We start from the raw sequence: 13,910 nt of genomic DNA, 5'->3' as shown, positions 1-13,910 counted from the left end.
ACTAGCGACTGGAGCTGAATAGTGGTCTCTTCCTTTATTTTGCCACAGACCCCACCACTGCCTGATGTCTTATACTCCACCCAGATCTATACAATCCCTTTCTGCCTGGCCTCCATGGTCGGCAAAATTCTACAATGACACTAACGACCCTCACCCTTGCATAATCCTCTTCTCATTACTGTGTTGTGAAACTGGCTACAATGAGAAAGCACTCCTGTGATGATGTTACATTAGAGAGCAAAAGGGAAGTGATCCCAGGTGGGCCTGACTTAATCAGGTGAGTCCTCTAAAAGGAGAGCGTCTTCTCTGGTTGCTAGCAGAAGGAGAAGTCAGGGATTGGAAGCATGAGAAGGAGTCAGGGTACCACTCCGGCTTAAGGATGGAGGTGGCCACATAGCCCGGCCACACGGCAAGGAAGGAGACTGGCTTCCAGTCACTAAGTGCCCCTGCCCCCCAGGAATTGCAGACCTCAGGCTGACATTCACAAGGAACTGGATTCTCCCAACAAAAGGAACTGGAAACTGGATTTTCCCCCCAAATCCTCCTGATGAGAGCTTGGCCTGGCTGACACTTTGATTTCAGCCCTGCGGCACTCTGGGTGGAGAACAAGGCACATCAAGCTGGGCTCTGACCTACAGAACTGTGAGCCAAAAGATGGGTGTTGTTTTCTTTAAGCCACAAACATCACAATAATTTGTTGGGCAGCAGTTGAAAACTAGTAAGGCCTCGGAAGGCATGTGAGCTTTCAGATTCTGTATCGAACCAGAAGAAGGCATGACAATGACCCCACATGAAGCTGAGGTCAATAGATTTTCTGGGAATGACCTCCTACCTGGAATTAGTTCTTAATGACCTCGCTAGGAAACCTGCTTATCCACATAGTGGTCCTGCTACTCTCTTGCTTAAAAACCTTGGAAAAGTTCCTGGTGCCTGAATAATGAATTCCAGATTCCTAAATCTAGCCCCAAACTCCATGGCTCACCTAACCTCCCTCCATACACCTTGTTCGGCTATAGGCAGGTCCGACCGGTCACCTTCCACATCCTCTCCTTCATCCTCTGCTTCAGAGGCCTTCGCCACTTCTCCTTGGCCATCCATCCCCCCACCTTGCAGGGCTTGGCTCAAGGCCATCTACCCACATGTGCTCCCTCAGATCTCCCAGCCACAAGCCATCTTACGCCATTACGGTTCTTTATGATGCAAATTGAACACTACTTCTCCTTGTTCTTGTTAATATCGTTCATACTGATGTGTTCCTTTCAGGATTAATTCGTTTATCCCTTACCCTGGACTGCCTCTGCCTACAGTGCCCACAAATGTGTCCTGCACCTAACAAGGACTCAAGAAATGTTTGTAGAGCTGAACTGGACTTGTGTTTGACTTCCAATCAGATAAGACAGGGCACCTAAGAATTGCCATAAAAATGGAGAAATCACACCTTGGCATGGTGCCGCCCTTTGTCGGGCTCCTGCTGGTTCCTCTCTCCAGAAGCATGGCTGCTATGGCCTTGGAAGGGATCAGAAACTTTTCTTGGGCATGTAAAACTCTACCGTGGAACTGAAGTATGTCTGAGATGAAGCAGCGTTGGCAACACTGACCAAGGGTCAACTCCTACATCATGCTAAGGTCTCATCCAGAGGCAAGCAAGACCTCACTGCTCTGGGTTGGCTGCCAATCTCAGCCCCAGACACAGGGAAATGCACAGTTCAGGGAATTCTACAATTACCCAAGATGGTCTGAAATTCTGAGTAAGAAGGTTGCTCTTTCTTTTCTTGGAGAATATAATGGATCTCTCGTGCCCATTTCACAGATATAAAAGGAGTGAGCTGCATCCTTTCTGGTAACACAACTACCCCCATCCAAATCTGCAGGCAACAGACCTACCAAGTTCTGCCTCCTCCTGGACACGCTGACTGTATATCGCCCTCACTGTATCCAGGTCTTTGATGAACATTTGGATGAGCAGCAAGTATTTTTCAGATGCATCTTGTGCTACCAGCGGTCTTTCCAGGAGTTTCCCTGCTATATCCAGCAGCTGCAGAGGACACAGAGAAGAAGAAAAAGTCACAGATTCACCCTTTCTAAGGTTACGCACATCCTGTGTCCTGGCTTTTCTTTCATATGTCCACCAACAGAAGAGGATCAAAAATTGTTATTGTGACTCTATCAATAATTATGAATAGGTGGATATTCATAGTGTGCCCCCTCTCCTTTACTTTTTTTTTAAGATTTTATTTATTTGACAGAGAGAGTGCGTGCCCAAGTTGGGGGAGGGGCAGAGAGAGAGGGAGAAGCAGGGAGCCCAACGCGGAGCTCAATGCCAGGACCCTGAGATCATGACCTGAGCCAAAGTCAGATGCTTAACTGACTGAGCCACCTAGACACCCCTCTCTCCCTCTCTCCTTTGCTTCTAAAGGGGAAGGAGTCCTGTCCGCTAAATTACCTGTCAAACCCTGATGTGTTGAAAGAATCTGAGTAAAGGGCCAAAAAAGAGAAAACTAAAGATGTCAGAGAGGTGAAGTTCTCCATAAAAAAAGACCTAAAACAGAGGTGGAGGGTGAAGAAGCTAGGTGGGCTGGGTATTGGGGAGAATGTGGAAGGCTAAAATTTGAGGGTGGGAGCAAGAACTAATTCTGGAACTAACTTCTGGAATGAGTTCAAATGCTTGGAGAGGAATCCTACTAGTGTTCCCATATTATTTAGGGAGCCACACTATTTATAAAAGGTTGTGTGTATCTATACTCAATGGCTAACGAAGCCTGGCACGCTGGGTTACCTGGTATCCTAGGATAGCGCGGACTCACCCATCTGAGGTTTGAGCCTCTTCTGTGATTGTCCCACTGGTCACTGAAGCTACCTGAGGACATTTCCAGTGACTGGAAACTTATCCACTTCTCAAGAAAGTCCATTCCACCTTTTATTTATTTATTTATTTATTTATTTATTTATTTATTTATTTATTTAAAGATTTTATTTATTTATTTGACAGAGATACAGCGAGAGAGGGAACATAAGCAGGGGGAGTGGGAGAGGGAAAAGCAGGCTTCCCACCGAGCAGGGAGCCCGATGCGGGGCTTGATCCCAGGACCCCGGGATCACGACCTGAGCCTAAGGCAGACGCTTAACGACTAAGCCACCCAGGCATCCCATTCCACCTTTTAAATAGCCAAAATCTGCCTCCTGGTAAATGCCACTGACCAATCCTGGTTGTAATCCTTAAGCCTTTACAGAGTAAGTTCTTTTGTAGTTTATAGAAGGTCGATCATGTGCTACAAAAGTGTCATGTCTCATGACATGTCTCACTCAGAATACTCACTATGCAGCCATTTGTCTACTCATCATCCTAAGCCGCCTCCCTATTCTTCCGTATTACTCCTGCCCTGCAATAAAGGCCAAGGGTACAGTCTTCTTATTCTGGTTGCTAGTAGCTGACTCCTATAACCAGTTACTCGGGGTCTGCTCCAGCTTGAATCAACCTGGCAGCACTGCTTAAACAGCAGGGTGCAACAGAGCCATGGATTCAGGGTGGCAACCATAGCAGATGTCTCCACTTTTAATGGCCACCCTACTGATAAGGCCCAAAGAGAGCATTCCAGAATAAACCCTTTAAAAAAAAAGTTTATTTAAGTAATCTTTACACCCAACATGGGGCTCAAACCCACGACCCCAAGATCAAGAGTCGCATGCTCTTTCCATGAGAAAGAGAGACCAAAAGTAACAAAGACTAGAAAGGAACAGAGACGATATACAGGAATAGCGACGTTATAGGTAAAAAATGGCACTACATTCGTACCTTTCAATAATTACTCTGAGTGTAAGTGGCCTACAATTCTCTAATCAAAAGACACAGGGTATCAGAATGGATAAAAAAACAAGACCCATTGATATGTTGCTTACAAGAGGCTCCTTTTAGACCCAAAGACACCTCTAGATTGAAAGTAGGGAGGTGCAGAACTACTTATCATGCTGATGGACATCGAAAGAAAGCCGGAGTAACCATACTTATATCAGACAAACTAGATTTTAAACCAAAGACTGTAATAAGAGATGAAGAAGGACACTATATCATAATAAATGGGTCTATCCAACAAGAAGATCTAACAATTGTAAATATTTATGCCCCTAACTTGGGAGCAGCCAAATATATAAGTCAATTAATAACAAACTTGAAGAAACTCATTGATGATAATACAATAATAGTAGGGAACCTTAACAACCTCCTCACAGCAATGGACAGATCATCTATACAGAAGATCAACATGGAAACCAGGGCTTTGAATGACACATTGGGCCATATACACTTCACAGATACATTCAGAGCATTTCATCCTAAAGCAGCAGACCACACATTCTTTTCGAGTGCATATGGAACATTCTCCAGAATAGATCACATGCTGGGTCACAAATTGGGACTCAACGATACAAAAATATTGAGATCATACCATGCATATTTTCAGACCACAACACTATGAAACTTGAAGTCAACCACAAGAAAAAATTTGGAAGGACCATAAATACATGGAGGTTAAAGACCATCCTACTAAAGAATGAATGGGTCAACCAGCAAATTAAAGAATTTAAAAAATACATGGGAGCAAATGAAAATGAAAACACGACAGTCCAAAACCTCTGGGATGCAGCAAAGGCTGTCCTAAGAGGGAAGTACTCTGCAATACAGGCCTTCCCCAAGAAGCAAACGTCTCAAATATACAACCTAATCCTACACCTAAAGGAGCTGGAAAAAGAACAGCAAATAAAGCCTAAGTCCAGCAGGAGAAGGGAAATAATAAAGATTAGAGCAGAAATCAATTTTATACAAATGAAAAGAACAGTAGAACAGATCAACGGAACTAGGAGCTGGTTCTTTGAAAGAATTAACAAAATTGATAAACCCCAAGCCAGACGTATGAAAAAGAAAAGAGAAAGGACCCAAATAAATAAAATCATGAATGAAAGAGGAGAGATCACACCAACACTGCAGAAATATAAACAATTATAAGAGAATATTATGAGCAATTATATGCCAACAAATTAGGCAGTCTGGAAGAAATGGATAAATTCCTAGAAACATATAAACTACCAAAAATGAAACAGGAAGAAATAGAAAATCTAAACAGACCCATATCAGCAAAGAAATTGAATCAGTATTCAAAAATCTCCCAAACAAACAGGAGTCCAGGGCCAGATGGCTTCCTAGGGGAATTCTACCAAACATTTAAATATTTAATACCTGTTCTTCTGAAACTGTTCCCAAAAATATAAATGGAAGGAAAACTTCCAAATTCATTCTATGAAGCCAGCATTACCTTAATTCTAAAACCAAAGACCTCACTAAAAAGGAGTGTTACAGACCAATATCCCTGATGAATATGGATGCCAAAATTCTCAACAAGATACTAGCTAATCAGATCCATCAGTACATTAAAAGAATTATTCACCACGACTAAGTGGGATTTATTCCTGGGCTGCAAGGGTGGTTCAACATCTGCAAGTCAATCAACATGATACACCACATTAATAAAAGAAAGGACAAGAATCCTATGATCCTCTCAATAGATGCAGAAAAAGCATTTGGCAAAATAGAGCATCCTTTCTTGATCAAAACCCTCAACAAAGTAGGGATAGAGGGAACATACCTCAACATCATGAAGGCCATATAAAAAAGACCCACCATGAATATCATTCTCAATGGAGAAAAACTGAGAGCTTTTCCCCTAAGGTCAGGAACATGACAGAGATGTCCACTCTCACCACTGCTGTTCAACATAGTACTGGAAGTCCTAGCCTCAGCAATCAGACAGACAACAGAAAGAAATAAAAGACGTCCTAATAGGCAAAGAAGTAGTCAAACTTTCATTCTTCAGGGACGATATGATACTCTATGTAGAAAACCTGAAAGACTCCACCCAAAAAATTGCTAGAACTGATAGAGGAATTCAGCAAAGTTGCAGGATATAAAATCAATGCACAGAAGTCTGCTGCATTTCTACATACCAACAATGAAGCATCAGAAAGAGAAATCAAGGAATCGATCCCATTTACAATTGCACCAAAACCATAAGATAGCTAGGAATAAATCTAACCAAAGAAGTAAAAGATCTGTACTCTGAAAACTATAGAACACTTATGAAAGAAATTGAGGAAGACACAAAGAAATGGAAAAACATTCCATGCTCACAGATTGGAAGAACAAATATTGTTAAAATGTCTGTACTACCCAAAGCCATCTACACACTCAATGCAATCCCTATCAAAATAACACCAGCATTTTTCACAGAGCTGGAACAAACAATTTTAAAATTTGCATGGAACGAGAAAAGACCCTGAATAGCCAAAGGAATGTTGAAAAAGAAAACCAAAGCTGGAGGCATCACAATTCCAGGCTTCAAGCTCTATTACAAAGCTGTAATCATCAAGACAGTATGGTTCTAGCACAAAAAAACAGACAGATAGATCAATGGAACAGAGTAGAGAACCCAGAAATGGACCCTCAATTCTATGGTCAACTAATCTTTGACAAAGCAGGAAAGAATAGCCAATGGAAAAAAGTGTCTCTTCAACAAGTGGTGGGAAAATTGGACAGCCATATGCAGAAGAATAAAATTGGACCACTTGCTTACACCATACACAAAAATAAACTCAAAATGGATGAAAGATCTAAATGTGAGACAGGAATTCATTAAAATCCTAGAGGAGAACCTAGCAACCTCTTTGACTTCAGCCATAGCAACTTCTTGCTAGACATGTCTCCAAAGGCAAGGGAAACAAAAGCAAAAATGAACTATTGGGACTTCATCAAGATAAAAAGCATCTGCACAACAGAGGAAACAATCAACAAAACTAAAAGGCAACCTACAGAATGGGAGAAGATATTTGCAAATGTCTTATCAGACAAAGGACTAGCATCCAAAATCTATAAAGAACTCACCAAACACAACACCCCAAAACCAAAAAATCCAGTCAAGAAATGGGCAGAAGACAGGAACCGACATTTCTCCAAAGAAGACATACAAATGGACAACAGACACATGAACAAATACTCAACATCACTTGGCATCAGCAAAATGCAAATCAAAACCACAATGAGATACCACCTCACACCTGTCAGAAGGGCCAAAATTAACAAGTCAAGAAGCAACCGATGTTGGTGAGGATGAGGAGAAAGGGGAACCCTCCTACACTGCTGGTGGGAATGCAAGATGGTGCAGCCACTCTGGAAAACAGTATGGAGGTTCCTCAAAAAGTTGAAAATAGAGCTACCCTATGACGCAGCAATTGCACTACTAGGTATTTATCCAAAGGATATGAACATAGTGATCCGAAGGGGCACCTGCACCCCAATCTTTATAGCAGCAATGTCCATGACAGCCAAACTGTGGAAAGAGCCGAGATGTCCACTGACAGATGAATGGATAAGAAGATATGGTACACACACACACACACACACACACACACACACACACTGGAATATTATTCAGCCATCAAAAAGATGAAATCTTACCACTTGCCATGACATGGATAGAACTAAGTGAAATAAGTCAGTCATAGAAAGACAAACACCATATGATTTCACTGATATGCCGAATTTAAGAAACAAAACAGATGAACAAAGGGGAAGGGAAGGAAGAATAAAATAAGACAAAAACAGAGAGGGAGGGAAAATAAGAGACTCTTAACTACAGGAAACAAACTGAGGGTTGCTGGAGGGGAGAGGGGTGGAGGGATGGGGTAACTGGGTGATCGGCGTTAAGGAGGGCACATGGTGTAATGCGCACTGGGTGTTATATGCAACTGATGAATCACTAAGTTCTACCCCTGAAACGAATAATACACTATATGTTAACTAACTTGAAATTAACTGAAATTAAAGTAAAAAAAAAAAAAAAAGAGTTGCATGCTCTGCTGACTAAGCCAGCTAGGCACCTCCAGGATAACTCTTTTGAAAAGTATTTTTACATCGCTGTGTTTCTAGACAAGCATTAATAATCAACCTGAGAAGCCCAATTCTGCTCAGTCTTTTTCCCTAGCTGGTTCACCCATAATACCTCTCTACTGGACTGACAGGAATAATTGCTCTCTGTAAGGAACAAAACAGTGGGAAGAGGATCTTTGCCCTCCTTTGCTGAGGGTGGGAGGGCGAATGGAGCACAGCAGCACCCCCACCCTCCTGAACAAACCTTGAAGGCATGCTCCAAATCAGGGGCATCATCGAAGGCTTGACTGAAGATAGCCCCCAGTCTTCGGTCAAGATCTTCTACTCTTCGGTTAAATTCACACACGTCATTTTCGAATTCCTGAAGAGATGTCACGTGGACGGAAGACAAACACGATTTCCTCAAGGCCACTTCCACTATGCTCTTTACTACACCCTGTGTCCCTGAATCGGCTATGCCAAGGATTTACTGTAATTTTCTAAACTTCACCTTGGCATCGCTTAGTTTTCGCTCATGTAGACAATTACCCTATTCATGCAGTATTGTTTTCCTAGACACTAGGCAAAAGGGTAAAGTGAGTCAGATGGGAGGCTGGCACTGTGTCGCTCCCTCTTAGAGCCCCTCCCCTCTCCTACCTCCCGAAGCCCCAAGGCCAGCTCATGCCACCCCAAAGTCCACCCTGGCAGTAACAGCGCTAGCAATGAGGCTAGTCTATCATTACCACCTACACTCCCTCCTCCCCCAACTCAAAATCCTGGGGTTTTTTTGAGTGTAAACAAACTAATCTGGCCATTAGAAGAAAAGCAAGCCAATTAAACGAATACCCATGATTTCTTCGAAGTACACTTTAATTGGTTAGAGACAGCAGCTAGCCATTGTTCCTTCGGTTGCCAAATTTAGCAAATAAAGTTATAAGACACCCAGTTCAATTTAAATTTCAGATCAACGATGAATATATACATATATTTTGAGTGTAAGCACGTTCAATTATTGTCTTTTATTGGGCAGCCCAAAGTGTGTTCTCTTTCTTAGAACGTACCAATTTCCCGAGAAATTTGGTTAACTCAAATCTCTAATCTGAGCAATCATTAGCTGTTATTATTGCGTTACAACACTGATGCATAGTCTTACAAAAAGACAAAGAAAAATAGAAAAGCATAGCATTTTTCTCCGTCCCAAACCCAACCACGCTAACCTTTTAGTACATGTCCCTGTGTGTAGGATTTAGTGTGTTGTTATTTTATCATTTGGTAGGAAACACACGGTATATAACTTGCTTTGTTACCTGCCCCCGCCCTTTTTTTTTCCCTGCTTCAGACTCATGGAATTTTTAGAAAGTGATATCTTCTAGGTTTGGCCAACTAACCCCCCACTGTCTGAAGGTGCTCAGAGCAGATTTCTGCTCAATTCCTTTCTCCTCGTCCCCTCATATACTCTTGCAATTCCTTCTCCCATAATTCAGCCACTCCTTTCTCAGCATTCCATTCCCTGTCTCTGCACTGACTTTTGCTGCTTTTTTTCCTGCTGCAGACTTGGACCCACAAGTCTCAGATGTCCTCGGCTACAGGTGACATGTGGGCTCCTGTGTCCTTGATCCTGGACACAGCAACTCTGGCTCTTTCCTCCTCTTGAGGACTCCCTCGGGAACCAGGGCCAAAGGAAATACACAGGGAAAATGCAAGTAAACACCCAGACCTTCCCGCCCGGAGGCATCTGAGAAAGAGAAAAAAGCTTACAAGTTAGCCTTTCCAAGCCTCACCATGCTCTGGGGGTCCAAGCAGTCATAGGAGGACTCTGAGAAGACCCCGTACATCTCTTGAAATCCGTCGTACATTTGCTGGACCTGCTGACTCAGGGCATTCCCTCTGATGCCACTAAATTCAAGCTTTCCCAGTTGGTGGAAATCCAGGGCTGTCTTCAGGAGATCCTGCAGGGATAGTTCACAAAATAGTTAAAATGGTAACAACAGGGGAACCTGGGTGGCTCAGTTGGTGAAGTGTCTGCCTTCGGCTCAGGTCCTGGGATCAAGTCCCGCATCAGGCTCCCTGCTCAGCGGGAAGCCTGCTTCTCCCTCTCCCTTCGCGCCTCCCCCTTCTTGTACTCTCTCTGTTTCTCTTTCAAATAAATAAAATGGTTAAAAATAAAATAAAATAATAACAACAGTAGCAGCAGCAGATAACACTCACATTAGTATCGGGAAGGACTAGAAATCACGGGGGGTGGTGGTTGCTTAGGAAAATATGAAGGCTGATTAGTATTGGGACCTTATTATCAGATTGGGTTGGTATAAATAACTCTTGGTGAAACTCACTAACAAAGCAAAGAAAAAGTACACATAAATAAAATTGACACAAACCAAAAAAAAAATAAAATTTATGCCTCAGCCTCTTTCCGTGTTCTCGAATAAATAATAAAATTTAACAACGTTATCTGTGTGATGGGTAGCTTTACTTCCGATTTTTAAAAAAATCCATTTCAAAGGGAGCGTGTCGTCTAGTTCTGGAAGAAGAGCTATCTTAGGGCATACTGATGGAAAGCGGGTCCTCCAATAGTCTCTAGCACAAGCCAAAGAGGGAGACACCACCACTCCCGCCGAGAAAAGTCAAGTGCAGGGTGCTCTTGCAGCCATGGGCCCCGTGTGGCCGGCTGGATGATAGGGGCAATTACGTGCCATCTCTGTGATGGGCTTCTTCATCTGTACGAGGGTAATAATAGTGGGAGTGAAGTCAGTCAGTGCTGGCTTAGGCTTTAGGCCAGTACCTGGCACACACTTAATATGCAGTAAGTGTGTATTACTGTCACTGTGGTCATCGACAGGGCAGTGTCCCCGCCGTGCTCAGAATTAAGTGACAGGTGGACAGCCCAGAGCCTCAGGGAGGAACCCCTCCCAAGCCCCCAGGAGCCTCTTCGTCCGACAGGAGCCTCCAGAACACGCTAACATGACAGATTGTATTTATCTCTCACGAATACCCGTCTGAAATCACAGAACCTGCCGACCAAGACTCTCTCCGTTACAACTTCCAGTGTAGACGGACACGTCTTCGACAGGAGAGAGGAAGACAATAATGCCCTTAGGGTAGTTTTGGCACACATTTGGCGCGGACCCCTGTGAGGGGGTCTTCTACCCTGAGGGAATCTGAAGGGCAGGTAGAGGGAACACTATGTTACAGGGCAGAAAACCCAGCGGGTCCTGGTTCCACTCCAGGAAATCCCTGCTGCCAAGGGCCCCCCGCTGCAGGTAGACCAGTCAGCCCTAGTGAAAGCCTGCCCAACTCCCTTCTCTCTCGCTGGGACACCAAGTCCCACCATAGCAACACAGGTACCAGGAAGTGCTAAGATGGGGCTGACTTGACCACATTGGCAGGAGGGCACCCTGAAGCCTGGGGCAGCCCATCTAACACCCTTTGTGGTCGGCTATGCTCAGGCATGTTTGTCAGCAAGCAGCTCTCCACCAAGCAGGCGGGGAGGAGAGAAGAGGAGAGAACCAGCCAGGGGGAAGGAAGACACTCGCCCAGACCAGGGGCTCTTGCCTCTGATGGTGGGAAATGGGGCAGTCTTTATTTAAAAACTCGGTTCAACTTTACATACAGGGAGGGAAACAGAAATGAATTTGATTTAAATGAAATTGACTTAAATAGTAAATCAAATCATTCAAAAAGTACTTAGTTGTAATCAGTGTGATAGGAGAAAGGTATTTGTGCTATGGAATGTCACCTGGGTACTTATATTTCCTAATTCCGTGGAATTTCATTTTCCAATTTTTAGGAAAATACTCTCTAACCACATTAAAAGACAGAGTATCTTGATAGGTTTGATGACATCGGAAAACTAGATGGTATTTTGTTGCACTATTTTAGTCTCAAGGATACTTGAAGCATGGTCTTGGGCCTCAGAAATACCACGGTATCTTCAGCCCCTGGGAGTCCTAGACACCAAAGAAACATTTGTTGAATGAAAAACTATATGATCTGTAAACTCGCACTTAGCTACAGCACCTCCAGGAGAAGGCAACAGGTCGACAGAGAACCTAGGAACCAGGAACTCCAGAGCAAATGGAGAAAATAAGAAAAATTAGACAAGAGAAGAACATTACATAGCATGGTGGGACTGTGCCGTTAAGTGTTTGAAGGGCCTCGGTCAAGTGCAAGGCAGAACCTAGCATGGTCCTACTCGGAGGGCAGAAATAAGGCAAATGAGGGAAGAGCAAAAAAAGTGGATTTGGCCTCAACTTGCAGGTTGCATCTGTAACATGTCTTGTACTTGACCATGTTGACCTATCCGAAATGGCAATTTCATGTGGTTCCACTTAATAAAACAGAACCGTCTCATGGCTAGAAATGCCCGACTATAGAACGGAGCACTAAGAGAGGTAGTGAGCTCTCCACCGCGGCAGGGATTTTAGGAGAAGGGACATCAGAGGCATTGTAGAGAAGATTCCTGAATCAGGCGGGAAGTTGTGGAAACAGATGCATCATAACGATGGTTGACTACAACTTTGATTCTTAACATATTTGAACATCAGTTCTCTCCGTTGTTTATTTAGAAGTCCTCACAAGACGGATAAAAGGCAATTCAAGCTAATATGAGGCTTAACTGACACTTAAAAATATCTGAGGATCAAGGGCCCAAAGTCCTTGGGTCCACCCGGCCCTGCTTGGGCCCTATTCTTTGGAACGGCTGAGCAACCTTTAATAGGGGTGATGGGGGGGAGGGTTCCATTTGTGCTGTGGCCCCGTGAGGCGTGGAGTCGAAAGCCGGGATAATGACCAGCCCCACAAACACAAGCCCGGTCTCGAAGGAGAGGTCACGCCACCCAGCTTAAAAGAAATGTCTTCAGAATTCATTAAGGGAGAGCACAAAGCAGGCATTCACAGATGAAAATCTCGAAAGGTCGCTGGGTAAAAGACTGTTTTCTTTACCTTTCGACAGAGGCCGACCTTATGCAGCTAATGGTCTCCTATGTGGCCACATGCTCCGGCCAGGCTGAAAGGGAAGCCGCCCCAATTAGGCTCGGAATGAAGGAGGCAGCAGAATGGCTGCAGATGGTGGAAGGAGCCGAGAAACTCGGTGCATATTAGGTCAGCTGATTACCTCTCTCCTTGCTAATCACCTCGCATAAAGCCTCAGCAGGAAATCATTTTGTCTCCAAGTGAATCACAGCTTTACAGCAATTTGATAATGAAAGAAATGAGGGTTCTCTCCAAGCTGCTTAGGACATTGTTTGTAGGGAAGAGGCTGCAGGCAGAAACAGAAACAGGGCATCTGCAGGCTCTCCACGACTGGGGCACAAAAATGAACCCCGTGCGGCGGTGGGGGTGGGGTGTGTGTGTCTCGAAGCACCAAACTGGGAGGCCGAGTGAGGGAGGGAATCAAGAGGCAGCGGAACCCCTCTTTTCCCCTTTGAATTTTGACTGTTCCAACTGCAAAGATTTTATATACTTTGGGGATTTCCTTAGGCAGTCATAAAGTCCAAGAACTAAGGACCTTTCATGGACGGGGGGTAGGTTACAATTCGACCCAAATGGTTTATTTAGAAAAAGAGAGGTAGGGATCAGGTGGTAGAAACCGGGTACAAAAAGGCATAATCGAGTATATGAGGGCAAAAGAAAAGCCCAAAATCAGTTTGAAAACCTCTCAACGCAGGGAGGGCAGCAGGACACAGGGATGGGGACCGTTGGAGCTCCCTGGGAGATTCACAACTTTGCTGGGAAGATGCTATGCCCCTGGCTACGAACGCCAGCCAAATCTCCCTGCGCTGTGTGACCACGGGCAAGTGAATTTACGAGTCACACTTGGTAAGGCCACGGATGCCTAGCTCTGGCTGAATGTCGGCTGCCTGCCAGAGCAGGGGATAGGCTCCTGAAACACGTTGGTGCTCGATTTTCCTATTCTTCCTTTCCCTCCCTGAGGGTTGGCTCTATCAGAGATCAGCTGTATCCTGGTTGGGGACGGGAGTGGGGGGGGGGGAGGGGGAGG

The 13,910-nt window shown here is 44.3% G+C and overlaps 1 protein-coding gene across 1 annotated transcript in view; it reads right to left on the bottom strand.

Annotated features, from left to right (window-relative positions):
- Positions 1-13,910, bottom strand: part of DNAH9 (dynein axonemal heavy chain 9) — a 339,619-nt gene that overhangs the window by 300,555 nt on the left and 25,154 nt on the right. The window contains exons 7-9 of the mRNA XM_034989621.1: positions 9,694-9,861; positions 8,178-8,294; positions 1,885-2,035 (exon numbers count right to left, since the gene is read on the bottom strand). Of these exons, the coding sequence (XP_034845512.1) occupies positions 1,885-2,035; positions 8,178-8,294; positions 9,694-9,861 (436 nt within the window). The remainder of the gene's footprint in view (positions 1-1,884; positions 2,036-8,177; positions 8,295-9,693; positions 9,862-13,910) is intronic.

Source organism: Mirounga leonina, unplaced genomic scaffold (genome assembly GCF_011800145.1).
Source record: "Mirounga leonina isolate KUSES-001 unplaced genomic scaffold, KU_Mleo_1.0 Mir_488, whole genome shotgun sequence".
Taxonomy (NCBI): Eukaryota; Metazoa; Chordata; class Mammalia; order Carnivora; family Phocidae; genus Mirounga; species Mirounga leonina.
The sequence above is the reverse complement of the archived record's forward strand: the minus strand, read 5'-3'. Positions and strand labels throughout refer to the sequence as shown.